Source organism: Anabas testudineus, chromosome 22 (assembly GCF_900324465.2).
Source record: "Anabas testudineus chromosome 22, fAnaTes1.2, whole genome shotgun sequence".
Taxonomy (NCBI): domain Eukaryota; kingdom Metazoa; phylum Chordata; class Actinopteri; order Anabantiformes; family Anabantidae; genus Anabas; species Anabas testudineus.
The window spans coordinates 1,931,168-1,947,543 of record NC_046630.1 but is presented as its reverse complement, the minus strand read 5'-3'; the positions used below and the strand labels follow the sequence as shown (position 1 = coordinate 1,947,543).

The window sequence follows — 16,376 nt, the reverse complement described above, 5'->3', positions numbered from 1 at the left end:
TAAAACTTTTATTTTATCTACATATCTAAAAACAACGTGTTTGGGAAACTAAGAGCAGGATTTTTAGACTCTAGTTGTTACTGAAGGACTGGGAACGTTGGAAGAGACATTTCCAAGAGATGCTTCTTATGAAAGAGGTAGAGGCAAAAACTCACAGCTCTCCCTTCAAGCTAAATGTTAATAAGACATCAGAGTTGCAGCTTTTCAGAATAAAATCTTCCACAAGATATTTACTGGTTGTTAAAGAAGAATGAAAGGTTTCTATGGTTCATGATCGTCAGTAAAACAAGTTTCATCCTTTTAATTCTGCTTTATTTCAGACCTGTACCATGTCTGTAAATGTCCTTTTCATGTGTTGAGAGCCACGTTCATTTTATTATGGGACTGTGCTGTTGTATAAAAGGTTGTGTAACGGCTTCAAGGTGAAAACATGGAGGGAATTTGGAACAATAGAGGCACTTTTTGTCACTCAGGTGGTCCCCTTACATAAACTGGAGTTCTATTATACAAAAAGAGACTGTCCCAGTTTGGGTCTGATAAACGGGGACATCATCGCATTGACTACTTGTTTTGTTTTGCATTTTGGATGCGAGAGGCTGTAATAGTTTATTTATGACAGTTTTCTGATTGCTGAATTTCCCATTTTAGTTTTCTTGGTTCTTTCTGAGGGTTCGTACCATCATTAATGTGTCCACCTAAACTTATTGTACAGTCTCTTCATTTAGTTGTGGAAAACGTGACCTCCTCCCTTTGGACCTCTGTGATGAGGCAGCTGCTGTGTTACATTCATGTTAACTCTGAGTCCTGTTCTGATCCCTCAGTGTTTCTACTGTGAAGCTCACATGAAAAAAGAAAAGAGCTTTACACAATATAAAGTTTTTACAGTAAGAAGAGCTGCTCTAATATTTAGTTTATTGTTCAACAATAAAGACATGGAGGGACTCCAAACGCTCGCAGAGAAGCTAAAGAACAACCAAAAAACATTTGAAAGCGGATTTATTGTCATTTTTTGAGTGAATCTGGATCAATATAGAAGAAGAGACGATATGTGTCTACTGACTGTTATTAAACAGACTGTTATTAATCGCGATCGGTCAAGAATAAAATAACTTTTTCATGTCAGTTTATAGGTGCTGTCATTTATACTGATGAGGAAACAGCAGAAATGTGCATCATCTTCTGCAGACATCCTCTCAAGCTGCTTCAACATGTGTCTCCACCTATTTGGAGTCCTAATATCACCTCGAAGATCTTACTCAATTATAGCATCTCATAATTTCCCAAAGTGTAAAATAATCTGATCTGTTCTCATCTAATCACTGATATTAAATGAGTCATCCAGCTAAATGTGCACTGAGAACAATAAGAGGGTGAAGCTGAATTCATCTGTGAATAATAAAAACGACCATGTCATCAGGCAGCTGCGAGAAATTAAATCAGTTTAGTTGAAAAGTTCGATATTTGCATTTCAAGAGCTGCAAAAGCAAAATTTGTCACAGATGTGAATTCAATTAAGGCGGTTTTCAATAAACAAAAACTACAAACGGCTGTCAAAATAAATATACTTGATTTCAACTTAATGAATTTTCAAAACGTGCCAAATCATTTGCATTTCGGAATCACACATTGTTTGGGCTTAAAAGAAGCAATAAAGTTAGTGAGTGAAACTAAAATACCAACTCCCACACATCCTGATTGACACTAAAAAGAAACAACTCAGGAGAAAATGAGCTTTAAAAGCAGCCTGCAGCAACTCAGAGGCACAAATTGTGAGAGAGAGCCTTTCACATTTTCACTTTTCACCAGCAGCAATTAAATGTGTTTTCCAAGAGAATCTGTTGGAAGATCCCGAGCTGACGGCTGCCAGTTTGGGTAAAGACGTGTGCCCACCTCTCCGTTTTCAGGAGCAGTGATGAGATGCTAATGAGGATAAGCATGTGCTCCATCCTGACACCAAAATAAGGCTCAGCTTTAACATCGGGAGACAGCGGAGGCTTCATGTGTCCAGGCAGAGCCGCAGGTGGGTCGGATGAAGCTACAGCACAGACTTGACAGGCTAATTTCTCCTCAGTGTTTCCTTTGGCTCGGCTCTCACCATCCACAGGAAACTAACCGTGATAATTCTGCTGTCTGCTCATAATTGGCTGCGGAGATCCGGAACCTTTCGCACCACAAACGGTCCCTGATGTCAAAGAAATGCCTGAGTCGATTAGTCCGACAGACAAATGGATGGAAAGGCTAACGGATCAGTACAGATTTAAAAAGAGTGGCATCAATGCTGAAAGAACACTTGTCACACTCAGCGTCTGTAAACACCTCTGAACCGTCTACGTAACCTAATGAGATTATATCATATTACACACTGATCCTCTTAGAAAGCAGCAGCCAGGAGCCTGAGGTTTCAAAAGAAAGAAGAGAAGAGAGAACATGAATATTAGCGAAGGAGTCTGAAAAGGTTAATGTGCAAGGTTGAGGTGTCTGTCTTCTGACGGAGCCGTTAGTGGAACCTGCAGAGAAAATCCACTGGTTAATAGGAAATAAGTGAATAATCTCCACTTCCAGTCATTACTGTGTTCTCACATGAACTGCAGACGTGCACGGCTCTTCATGATGCAACCAAAACAAGTGCTGTCAGCTTTCATAGCCGTGTTTGAGATCTGTCCCAGTGTTGTTGCTTCTAAAAGTGGTGCGACAGACACAGAGACACAGAAAATCCAGAGAGAGTATCCCAGACAGCAGTTTATTATTCTGACACTACAGTTTAGGTGTGCAACTGTAAAACAATACATGAGTCAGTGTGGGACTTCAGAGCTGATCCAAACCACTGTGTAACAAAAACCGTAGAAATCGAGAACATTCCAGTAGAAAAGAGAGACACTTTTCCTAAAGGGCCCGTTTATTAAAGTCATCCAACCTCTTATGACCATCTCTGAGCTAAAGCTGCGACTGATGAAAAATTAATCCTGGTGAGAAAATTCTGCAGGTTGTGTCGAGTGAAACAATAAAAAGTTCTATCGCTTCCCAGGAAATGACTGTCATTTCTTTTACTGTCATCTTCAATGTAATATGCAGAATTGAATCAAGCCGAAGGATAATTTCAATAAATGAGGCCCCTGCTCGTGCCCGCACTGTCCCCAGAGAGGTGGATTCACGGTGTCAGTCAGTCGGCACGACGCTGACAGACTGTACATCATCAGCATGCCGAGGGCAGCGAGACGGAGTTAAAGGAGGGGAGATGAAAGAGGGGAGGAAGGAGAATCAGAGGGGTTAAGGTGAAGGATAGAGAGGAGAGAAAGAGAGGGGGTGTTGTTCAAAGAGAAATGTGATAGAAGAGGACGTCCTACAAGTTTCAAGACAAAAACAGAAACAAGGACAAAAAGAGAAAGAAAGAAAGAATCTAAAGTTCTCAAGATGTGAAAAACACAACAGGAGCAAAGAAATGAAACTGAGCAGGGACAGTGGTCGGGGAGGTTGTACATTCAAGTGGCAAAGCTGAAAAATCCTGTGCTGTAAGGTGTGTGTGTGTGTGTGTGTGTGTGTGTGTGTGTGCAGGGCTCGGATCACAGGAGGAGTCGCCCTTCATTCTCTTGTCAAATTAATAAAGAAACGGAGGAGCTCTGTGCCGCCCGTCTCCTCACACAACCTGACAAGTTGCAAAAGTTTCAGGCGACTTCGCTGACAGGAAAACTCTTAAACTCGATATGTGATCGACGCCTCCAGGAGAGTCCCCTGTCCTGCACCACTAACTGCTGAGGGAGCATTTTACTGTGTGTGTGTTACAGCTGAAAATAGAATTACTGTACTGCAAATCTAAAATTATGGGTTTTTTAAAGCACTTCTTACTCAGCACAAGATTCCAAGTGGTTCAAGAAACCAGGATTGTAGAGTTTGATTTTCGAAGCACAGATGTGCACGTCATTAATCACTGGACTGGATGGAAACGTGCTGCAGAGTTTCTGACACGTTGTTAAAGGAAAACTTCAACGGCAGCAGCTGAACCAGTGCTTCGTGGGTAATAACTGGTAAAGTTTTGTTTTTCTCTTTGATGATGTGATCTCAGTTCTGTCACGTGCCGTGAAATGGAAACTAATACTGCTCCAAGGTGTGTATCTGCAGTTTGAAGTCTTCTACTTTCCATTAAACTACTCTACTGTGTATTAAATACAGACTACTGCCACCTGCTGGTTTGGAGAGTTATTTATTCACTGCGGGTGAAGAACGGATGCTCCAACATGTACAATGTGTTTACTTTGGGCCCAGTCGGCCTTTGTTGCTTCTAGTTGGACGTTGGTTGGTGTGTCCCTGTTCGGAGATACTTCAGACTAGTATAAATTAGTCATAATGATGGTAAAAGTATTAATACACTCATAGAATAAGTCTTTTTGAACACATCGTTATTAACAGTGTGGGGTTGAAAAATTATGTGAAGTCTACTCACTGAAATAAAACTGGAGAGGTGATTAGAGCCTGTCTGACTTCTACAATCAAACTATTTCAATTAGCTTTTTGGTAAAACCATCAGCTGTTCAATCAAAAATGGACAACACAGAAAACTAAAGGCAGCAATCATTACACTGGATTCATGTTTCTGTTCACGAGTCTGTCATTTTAAATGATGGTGCATTGTCACATGAAGCAACACGTCCATGGCAGGACACGGCAGAGAAAGTGTCCACACACAGACATCTGAGAATTAGACCAGGTATTTATCCAGAATTCCTCCTGAATGTGGCGCAGCTCTCATGTGCAGCTACAGGAAGAATATGTTGGAGGTTATTGCTGCAAGTTTTCCACCAGCAATGTGAATGTTTACTGTGGTGATACACTCTGATTTAGTTCTAATGATACGACCATTAGTTGTAAATTTATCTCATTCAGTGGTGAGAAATCTGAATGTACAGCCATAATCTTAGCACCCCCACACTGGACGTTTTAGAATAAGTCTTTAGGGGAATAAGCTGTTGCTTTTATGCTACTTATCGTTTGGTTAGTTTAGGTGTTTTGTTCGTCTACTCTCTCTAGAACCTACAGGACAATAATAATAATAATAATAATCATAATGGATCAGAATCAGCCTCTTTACAACTAGAAGAGAATCAAACGTTGCATAGCTCTGAACAATATGTGAGAAAAGTGACACGTCTGTAAGATAAATGTCAGAATAGGGGAATGTGGTGCTCTAGCTATGATTAAAGGACTCCCATTAACTCATTTCTGCATCACTCCTTGGGCTCATATTGCCTGAAACCGCTGCCGTGGTGCCTCTGAGCAAGGCACTTACCCCTGATTCTTGCAGGGGATCTGCTCAGTGGCCAAGAGAAGAGTAGAAGCAGTGAGAACATGGAGCAGATCAGTACAGAAAACAGGTCTCTGGGAAATGTAATGTTTTAAAGCTAAATCTGTTCGATGACAGAAAATCCTACTGATTATTTTTCCAATTCGCATTTTTAAAAAGATGTGACGTTGATTGGCTTCAACCAATCAGGAAAACTGAAGTTTATATTTCAGTGCAGTTTGTCGTTAGAACATAAAATATGATACAAGGGTTTTGTTTAAGGTTATACGCTATTTCCAAAAACCAACACACACATCATCTTCACTTGCAAATTAAATTAGAAAAGCATGCCAAATGCAAGTAAAGACGGAGGAGTTTAGAGGAGTTTAACCATTAGACAATCACCTCGATGACAAACTCATGCACGACCTGCAATCTGCTAATGCGAAGTTCAAACTGCAGAAAAATAATCATCTCTTTAGACGTCGAGCACCTTTCACTATTTTTAAGATCTGGCAACATGTTCCAGTCAAAGAGTCCAATTCTTCTGAGACGGTCAAATCCTGTTTAGAACCCCGGTCAGCTGCCTGTTAACGACGAGACGGTGACCTGAACTCTGTAATAAAGCAGCAATAACAAATCCAGCCGTTCAGGATCAAATGAGGCGTCCATGACGGTTAATGCACGTGTGCTCTGCCTTATCATACATGCTCGTGAGCGAGTGTGTGTGTGTGAGACAGTTCTAAGTGGAGGAGGATGAGGAGGGACTGGGTCTGTCTGAGTCTGACTTCTAAGAAGAAAGTCTCCATGGTCTCACATCAAGAGACGCCGTCACACTGTGCAGGAGACGTGAGTGAGAGCTCACATCCACTCTCACACATTATATATATTCAATATATGTACGAACCCTGGAGCATAAAACTACTCCTTTACATGCAGATTCAGAAAACTGAGATCATAAAAAGTGCAGTATCCATTTCTTATTACTTGAGCTTTTTGCAGTGAAGCTGCTGCTGCTGTGTACGGGAGTCGGAGCGGACCTGTTGTGTGTGGAGCTGTGAGTGAACTCTAAACTCTGTTATTTCCCCGAAGCCTTCTTGTCATCTCAGCATTTTCCAAAGTGCATTCTGCCATCCCTGATTCATGCAGAGGAATGGAACAAGAAAAAGAAGAAGAACAACAAAAAAAAAAAACGTTCTTCATTCATCGACATGATAACAAAGATGTAACATTCAGAATATTTGTAGCGGCGTACCGAGCGATGCATAGACACAAGGAGGATTCTAACAAATTAACCACACATCAAAACGAGGCCAAGGACATTTCCGTAATCAAAAATAGAAATTATTATAAGAAGCAAAATTCATTAACCAATATAAAAAATATTTACCTCAAACCCCAAAATTCCCTCCCTGTGTTGAGGGATGCTTCTCCATCACTTCTGAAAATCTGTGTTCATTGAGGGCAAAGACTCAAACCTCTGTTTCCTCTCACAGCCAAAGAAAAGAAAAGCCTCCATTCCTTTTGATTTCTCTGTTGATAAATTATCCATGCACAATCCCTTCGCAAGTAAAACCCTTTGTTATTCAATGTTTATAGTGCTACCAGTAAGCAAACCCTGAATGTCCACATAGTAAATCATCAATGAAAAATATTCATATGTACAGTGTAGCTCAAGAAAATGTCTCTTTAAATTTTATTTGCATGCAGTCAACTGCATAATATACAGGCAATACGTATGTTCAGTTGTTTCTTTGGCAGGCCAGAATCCAGCTGGACATGCATAGAGAGGTATATACAATCAAAAAACTGGGGCCCAGGTTACTGAGGAGTGTGGACTCTCACATAACCTGAAGATAAAGGTCAGTGTGCAAATGTTAAAGAAGCCCAGAGACCAGTGGTGTAACTGGATCTGACAGAGGCGTGTGCCCCCAAACAGCGAGGGTAACCTTGAATTAAGAACTGATCGTAGTGGGACATGCCGTCTGATCGATGTTGCTCCAGCAAACTCTCTACACCACTGGTTTAGCTCTCTTCAGAGGCCCTCATCCTTCTCCGAGTCTGGAGAAACAGGCCTGGAAACGGTGAAAATGTCCTGACGTTGTATTTTGGTTTTTGGGGTGGTGGAGACGGCCGGCGGCTCCGTCGACGGCCGCCTCTTGTCTGATAGCAGTTTGATAATTTCGGCTACCTGACTTTCCAGGGCGCCCAGACGTCCCCCCAGAGTCTGGAGGTCGGCCCGAAGCTCCAGCCGAGTCTCGTGCAGCGCAGTCTGCCGGGCCTGCTCTGGGATGGGGCAGAAAGGGTGGGGGGACCCCGCTCCGGGGAGAGGGCTGTGGAGGAGCGGGGTGACTGCAGCAGGGGTCCTTGCCTCCCCAGCCCGGTCGATCCGCAGTTCACTCTTGGTGATGCCGCTGTCGCAGGAGTCTGTCTTGCGGAGGGGGTTGTTGGCGGACATCCCGCCCTCCTCTACATCTCTACTTCCCCCTGCTTCCTGACCTTTCCCCTCCTGAGACAGCAGCTCCACAGAAACTGCCTTGACGTTGTTGTTCAGCCCCTCCTTCCTGGCCTCTGCCGGGGCCATGTTATTTTTCAGGCGCATCCAGCCGCTGGCCTTCGGTGCCGGCTTTCCCAGTGCGGGACTCGTGCTGACTTTGAGCCTGACCGTCTGCTCTCCTCCCCCTCCAGCAGAACTGGGCTGCAGCTCCATGATATCGCAATTGTTCTGTTTGGTGGGAGGCTCGCCAGGATGGCTGTATGCCAGCGAGCTCTGCATGGGCGTGACCTGAGACACGGTCAGCACGCTGCTGCTGGGCGGGGTCCCGTTCTGCATGGAGGAGTGGGGCCGCTGCAGGCTGAGCGGCAGAGAGTGCTGCAGGCTGGAGTGGCCCAGCTGAAGGCTGTGGGGGTGCAGGTGCTGCTCCACCTGCAGCTGGTTTTTCTCCAGATCCGGCTGCGACGCAGCTGCGGCTCCCTGGTTGCGGAGCTCCTTCTGCTGCTTGAACTTCTGGAATAACTTGCGGACTGGATGGTCCTGCGGGATGGTGAGCTGCACCTCGTTCTTCGCCCGCTGCCGCTCCTCTTCCTCCTTCTTCACCTCACTGATCTTGCGAAAAATTATCTGCAGGGGAAAAATACAGAAAAGAAAAACAAGCAGCTTATGAGATCACTTATTGTTTGATATGAATACTATGAATAATAATGTCCTTGTTGACGTCCCTCACCAAGCGCTGCACATTAATCAGAAGAAAAAAAGATTTATTATTTTAGAAATCTGTCAGTCGGCCTCAGCTTTTTTGCTTAAGCACATTCACGCCACATTCGTTCTGCAGTGCACTCAGGTACCTGCAAAGTGTAGCTGGTTCCTGGAGATCCGTGTTAAATTATCCAGCAGTGCTCTTACACCTCCCCCTGTATTATTCTGCCTAAGTCTGGCGCCGGGTTCTCTCCTGGCTCCCCTTACACACTAATTACATTGGGAATGACAGAAATCCCTGCCAGGCAGCCAGCCAGCTAGTGTAGTATTATTCTTGGTTAAAATGATAAAGCTCCCAATAGATGCCCAGCTCAGTCGATCTTTGAGTTAAACTTGGAAGCGAGGGAGATCGCCCACCTAGCTGTCCATCCATAATCTACCCAACCAACCGGTTTTACCTGCTAAACTCCATCCTTTCATCCATTTATACTGCACTTCCTGTTCATCCAGCCACTGCTGCAGAAAGCTGCGTGAGCCAACCCAAGTACAATCTTCTTTCTGCTAGAGGAGCAAATATGAGGAGGCGGGGAAGGTGGAGATGCCCTGTCAATCATTTCAGATCTGCAGAGTTACCTGGAGGCACAACCTGGAAGATCAACACATCTAATCAAATTAACTATGTCAGGTTAGACTAAAAGTTAACACTGGTGTTTTTACTTGTCTCTTTCTGAGATGAACAAAGCGTCTTTGTCTAAAAAAATGAAGAGAAGAATCTGTCACAACTGAGCTGATGGATCAAAAACTTCCATGAAATTACAGTCACATCATATTAACGTCAGCAGCTCCAGGCCGGTGCCGTTAGGAACCAAACTTCATCGGAAATGTCACAGAAAGTGCATCGAAAGCGTACATCGAGAGTCGAATGAGAGTAAGAACCTGAAAACAGGGAGAGTACATCACATCCAATGCAGTTCTTTATCTTTAGACAGTGACTCATGTTGTTAGTCACTGGATATTTTCTGACTTACATACAGCAAACATGCAGCATCTTACATAGACCTCAGACTTTGAAGCTTCAACATCTACATTTGAAAAAAATAAAAATATTTTCAGGAGAAAATAGTGATTCAGATATCGGAGACCTGGAGGTGAACCTCAAGTCACCTCTAAATGACACTGTGGCTGTTTCTGTGATATATCAGTCAAGTCAAGTCAAGTACACAAACTCAATACTCAAGTAAAAGAGCAAGAGAAAGTCTAGAAAAATAAACTACTACACTTAGATTTACCTAGATTTACCCTTTAACTGTTCTACTCAAGTAAAAGTAAAATAGTAATTCAGATGTTTGATGATTGAAAAGAGTTTGAAGAGCAGATGAATCCATTTTCCTGATGTTCAGGTTTTTCACTGTGGACACAGGACTCTGTTAAAGACATGGACGTGCTAATGTCAATGCAAAACGTTGGCTAAGTGGTAAATGAGCTGCACTTAGCTATAGCACTTTTCTACCTTAATGGACAAAAGGTTTTACAATTAGCCTCTCATTCACATTCACTCACACACCTCTGGTGCCACAGCTGCCATCTGAGGTGCCGCTCTGTCCATCAGAGCGCCTGGGCTCCAGGTTTTTGCCCTGGGACATGCTGACGTGAACACGAAGAGCTGGGGAACGAACCACCAACCCTGCAATAATTGGACGACCTGCTCTACCTCCATAGCCAATTAAAATTCAGGTGGTTTATTACAGGTCACAGCAATTTCATTTTTAAACCAGTATGATTTAAGATTGTTTTGATTTTGTTTAGGTCTTTCTTATATTATTGATGCCTTTATTTTAACATTTTACAGTTTGACGTTAGCAAGTTACACGGAGGCACCCTGCCTCAGCTGACTGATGTTGATCCTGGGTTTGAGTCCAGTCTGGAAACTTTACTGTCAAATAAATGAGCGCTGTGTCTGTGCTCACAGAAATATTCACCTAAACCCTGCTCTAACTTACAAGTTTTGGGATGATTCTGTCCATTTTATTAGTAATAAGGGTAGAAACCGGCCAGTGAGCAGCTCATCCTGCTCCTATTAAAACAGGATGACACTCACATGACAAAAACTGTGAGAATAACTGACAACTGCCCACACATGGACCTTGTGGACACCTGATGCTCATTTCCCATTTTCACACATACTCAAAAATGTTCTTCTTTGCTCAAGTGTCATTTGGATTTAACTCACTGTGTCCGACTCTGCAGCTACTCAATATCCTTCATTTCAAACTTTCTAGAAACAGAGAAACAGTTACTCAACTGTGATAACTTCATGAAACACGAAGCAGCACCAGGGTTTGTTGGTAAAACATTGTGGGTATTAAGAAAGGCCTTTCATTCCCAAGTGCAAATATTTTTGTGACACTACCGGCAGTGAATCATTTATTAGGATAAGATTTCAACAGTTCTGCCACTTGCTCAGGTACAAGGTGCTGAACATGTCGACTGGAAAGTAAGAACAGAACTAAATAAGTTGTCAGTGATTACTGCACCTTATCGGTGACAGTGGTGCTGTAGCTTGTACGATAAGTAAATAAATAAATGCTCCAAAATAAGAAATGAATAAATATATGATCCAGTACATCTGCGTGTATTTGTTAAGAATACTGATACACAGACAACTGCAGTTTTCAGTACTGACACAGGAATCTCATGTCAAAATCTCCTGACGTCTCCGTGCTGCTGCTACTTTTTTGTGATATACATCATTACATCAACTGTAATTCATTGAGATCCAGCTCTGGAAAGACTCTGGCTTCCAGTCAGCATTTTAAGAAGACTCGACTGGCCTCGTAGAAATGTTGGGCAGCGTTCCACCTCTTAAAGCTGAGCCGCACAATTAGCCTAATTTCTGCTGACCCAATTATTCCATCCTTCTGTCCCAGCGCTCACATATGGAGTCTGTCCACCGTGACACACACACAGAATAACCGAGAGTTCCGACTGATGCCGACGACGATGTCTCGAATATTTCGTTCCCTCTTCACTGTCTGAGAAGTGAGAAGTTGTAAGAGAAGGCGAGATGCTGTAGAGAAATGGCCTGAACAGCTGTCGCATTAACACTGAGATCACTATGACACCAGGAGTGGAATGTGAGATGTGCTGTGCAGCATTATGAACCCATTTACTGTTTTTTTTTTTATTTCATTTAGACATGTAATTGAAAGTTTGAGGTGTCATCATAGCTGAGGTAATGAAATATATTCCATTACAGGACTAATATGTAACAGCTAGACACGTTATTCAGTAGCATGATTAGTTATCGAATACTCGATTAAAGGCCTCGTGTTAATCTAAATGTTCATCTGCAGCAGGGAAAGTATTTTAATTTGATTTCTTCCTCTGGAGTCTGGTTTACACGTTTGACAGGACTCAGAAATCTGAGTGTTCACTATCTCGAACGGAGGTTCCTGAAGAAAAGTTGTTGATGCTCAGGTTGGAAAAGTTTACAAAAGAATTTCTAAAGAGTTTGGACTAAAACCAACAAAGATCACACAGAGAGCAGGTGTGTAAAGGTTCAGGAGGTCACAAGGAACCTCACTGTCCTCCTTACAGTGGTTCACATCATTGGTCGTGTGTCCACTATTCAGTCCAGCATTGAACAACTATAGTGTGAATGGCTGAGCTGTTTCTGTCCATCATCTACGGAGCTGTGAATTCTGAGTAGTACAAGCAGGTTCTACAGGAAAATGTCAACGTATCAGTCCGTGAACCGAAGGTCAGACGAAACCGAATCATGCAGCAAGATGGTGACCCCAAAACACAAGTTGTTCAATCAAACATTTTGGAATAGAGTCAAAGTCCCGATGCAGTGATTCCTCAATCTATAGAAGTGCTGTGGAAGAACCTGAAGCACAGAGTTTGTGCAACAAAGCCGAACAACATCCCCGAGCTGAAGCTGTTCTGTAAAGAAGGAGCTAAGATTATCAAGTGTCTTTGCTTTTATTGTGGCCCTCTGTCTAATTTTAGGATCTGAATAAAAATCTAATCACATTTTTGTTCATATTTATGCAAAAATGAAGAAGATTCTGAAGGGTTCACAAACTTTCAAGCATCATTGTAGAGTGTGAAGGAGTCCGACTCCTCCAATATCCAATAGCCTGTGCTGTTTTTTTATTTGCTGCTGTTTTACTACTGTTTGTTGAACTTGAGACTTCAGTGTTCCTTTAAGTATTTATATTAAAAATCCTATATTAATCCTCCTTTTTCAAGTCTAACTTGAGAAACTCTAATCAAAGCTCAGGTTTTACCAGTGAAGGCAAAATAGGACAAACGTCACATCTTACTGCAGGAAAACACAGCTGGACTTTACACAGCTTTACAAATCTTTTCTTTGACATCAGCAAACCCAGCACAGTACAGAAGGTAGAGCTGTGCTGTAGCTGCACAAAAACAAACCGGCCCACAGTCACAGAGGCAGAAACATATTTACTTTGCAGGAGAAACAGCCGTTATGTAACTGAAGCCTCCTGCTCGTCTGTACACACCTGTGCCGTCACCGAACAGCGAAGCACCTGTGCCACTTCAAAGAGCTGCTCATCTAAAAAAAGACCAGGCAGCGTGTGTTTGGTGGCCTGTGGACCACAAGGTCACAAGTACGAATCCTGCTGCAGCAGCACAGTCACGTTGTTTATCACTACCTGTTCACCACCTAATCCATTGATGCTACAGATCAGTCAGAGCTGACGTTTCCACTAACGGTACCTAAGAACTCAGCAGAAAACTGCATAAAGTCAGTGTGGTCGTCCCCCTACGTTCCCCTGAGAACACTGCAGTGTTCTAACAGCTCCAAACACACTGTAGGATCCAGGATGATGACAGACTACATTAGCAAGCATGGCTTGAAGGAGTCAATGGAAAACAGAACAAACTAAAATCCTAACTAAAATTTTTCAAATGATAAAGTACTTTATCATTATCTTTAGAGATGAACTCTGAATCAAGTCAAGTTGCAAACAGGTATTTGAAAAGGAGACAGTAAAACTTCCATCATAATTGTATTAATAGCTTCTTTGTCAGACACAACAGACTCCAGCTCCACTAGTTACAGTAAAAGTGAAACTAAATGATTCCTGAAATGTATTTATCCAGGAATTTTTCTTACATACTAGCAATTCAAGGTGCTTCACATCAGCATAAAGGCAAATTGATCAATACTGTAAAGTCCAATCAACTCACATTAACAACCTAATAATCAGTGAAAGTCAGAGGTGAACAATCTGCTCCACAACGACACCCTGTGTCTCTCTGCAGTCGTCAGGAAGCTGCTATTAATAAGGTTGATGTCTGCAGGTCTCATGGTTCTGTCATTTAGTTTTGGTCTCATTCTAAGAACATACAGCAACTAGCCGATCAAATGCTCTTAAGATGCTTTTTAGTAACCAAACATCTTTTTACAGCTACAAAACAAGTTGAGTCAGAACTTTAGAATTTAACACTGAAGCTCCGACGTGTTCGATCTAATGGTAACACAATGGGATCACTGGATTCAGTAGGGGTCCTTAGGCAAGACCTCCTTACACTTACCCTGCCAACCTCGAACATTGTATCTCACACTGACATAGACACTCTGAACCTTGTGCCATCAAAAATCTATTTTTGTTTCAGACCTCAAAGCTCTCGTTATAAATATAGCTCAGCTGGACTCTAGCGCTGATAAAGCGCCAGAAGGAGAGCAACAGCTAGAGGCAGAACAAATGCAGCAATATGTTTACGAGCTGCCTGAATGTACTCCGAGCCTGGTTAAATATTCAAGACCAGAGCAGAAGGAGGGTGTCAGGCTTTATTCGGGGTTTCGCAGGGAGACGCTAGTTGGGCTGAGTAATGTCTTCATTTTAGTCAGGTCATGATAACATGACCAGAGGGGAGGAATAAAATAGAAAACACTGCACACTGTAAATCCACAGAAACTGAGGAGGAATGTGGGGAAGAGGAATCATTATGTAATATTAAATCACAGTACAGACAGAAGATAAACATAGCACAGTATACAGTGTATGCACAGTCTGGTCTAATACCTGGAAACATACTGTGCTTTGGTTTTGTCTGTTAAATGTTTACAAGGTGCACAAAGCTTCTCTGTTATTATAATAATTTGATCACTATGCTAATGTAGCTGATTTAAAGTTTAAATATAGGAACACATTCACAGAGGGAAGTAAATTCTGTGCTAGAGATGAACAGATAAGAGCTAAAGGAGGAAGAACAGAGACAACAGAAAAAAGGGAAAGCAGAAGGAAAATGTAGAAAGAACGAACAAAAAATGTAGGAAAGAAAGGAAAAAGGTTGGAAACAAGACGAAGACAGATTACAGCAAAGGCACGAGAAGGCAAGACAATAAAGCTTAAGTGGAAAAACTGGCCTCAAGAAGCAGCAAAACAGGACGGGAAGAAAGAAAAACAGCCAAGCCTGAAAAAAGGGAGAGAGATAAAGGAGACGGAAAGAGGTCAGAGAGTGAAAAATCAAACTGTACAGTATAATACAGTGTGCAGAAAACTGTCAGAGAGAAGAAGTACAACAATATTCCAGATGAGAATAAGGTTAGAGAAACTGTGGTTAAATTTATTAAGATTTAAGCTTCTCTCGTACCGTCCCTGCACTCACAGGCTGCGTTTGGCTGAAAACACCTGGTCCAGGTAATGAACAGTGGGAAGTGAAGGGATAGTTCAGGAGAAATGAGAAAGGTGAGGCGGAGTGTAAGGAAGCTGAAGTGTGGGACCTTTCAACAGGACAATGATCCCAAGCAAACCAAGGCTGCAACACACAAACCCTGCAGGCCGGTGTCCATCAGTAATGGACTGAGATTCCTCAGGAATAGTCCCACAAGCACCGTGCTGCATCACATTAGCAGCAGATCATTACAACCAAAGGACACTAACAGACGGTTTCTGTGCCTACACTCCACCAAGCCTTGACCATAGAGCAGAGAACAGTCCTTCCTGTCATTTGACACTAATATTTCACACAGTCATCAGTATAAACCATCTATTTCATAACAAATGTCAAATGTAATAGTAATGAACACAGCATGATCATCTGAATCTGCAGCATAAAAGTCTCTTAATCCTCAGGTTTTCACACGGATGGAGACTTGGTAATAATCTAATGCAACAACATCACTTTGCTGTACTTTGTATTTTGTGACAAAGATAAAAGGAAGTTTCTTCATATTTCAGCCGTAGTTTCTCTGCATTTACCTAACTAAAGACGGAAAGTTACGTTTGCTGTGACTTATTATTTTATATATGACAGGAAAAACAGACCAAAACAAATAGAAACAGCTTGATGATGTGTTTAAATCTTTTATAAATGATGAGAGTAAGAAACACAGAGGAAGATTGTGGAAACTGTGTCCTGATCACCTCCTCTTTCTCTTTGAGGACTTTTATTTTGCCATTTCCTCAGTTGATGCCCTCTTTCATCCCTCTCACTGTACCACTAAAGAGGGAATCTGTCCTTTTTTTTTTTTTTTTTACTGCTGATGGTTTGTTGTTTATGCAGAGGTGCTGGTGGTCACGCGGCGCTGCCCCTCACTCGTTCATCACTGTAATCGTCCACTAGGAAACCGGCTGTGTGTGAATGTGGTGAGAAAGCATCGTGAGGGAATGACAGAGGAGCCCATTAGGGAGACGCGTGACTTGTTTGTGTAACAGGTCACAGTCCGATAAACCAGCAAACACAAAGCAGAGGCTGTCGCTGCGTTTGACAGTGACGTTTACCGTCACTCAGACCAACATGAAAAATGAATCCATGAAATTGATTTGAGACTATTTTGAATCAACTTTCAAGCAAACTTGGAAAAGAACCAAATATTAGAAGTTTTATTTAATTAAGTTTTGATTCAGCTTCTGATGATTCTGTTCA

At 42.3% G+C, this 16,376-nt stretch overlaps 1 protein-coding gene across 1 annotated transcript in view; it reads right to left on the bottom strand.

The window, feature by feature from the left end:
* Positions 1-6,798: 6,798 nt before the first annotated feature.
* Positions 6,799-16,376, bottom strand: part of kcnh5b (potassium voltage-gated channel, subfamily H (eag-related), member 5b) — a 105,300-nt gene continuing 95,722 nt past the window's right edge. Inside the window, exon 13 of the mRNA XM_026338880.1 lies at positions 6,799-8,396. Within this exon, the coding sequence (XP_026194665.1) occupies positions 7,311-8,396 (1,086 nt within the window). The 3' untranslated portion in view covers positions 6,799-7,310. The remainder of the gene's footprint in view (positions 8,397-16,376) is intronic.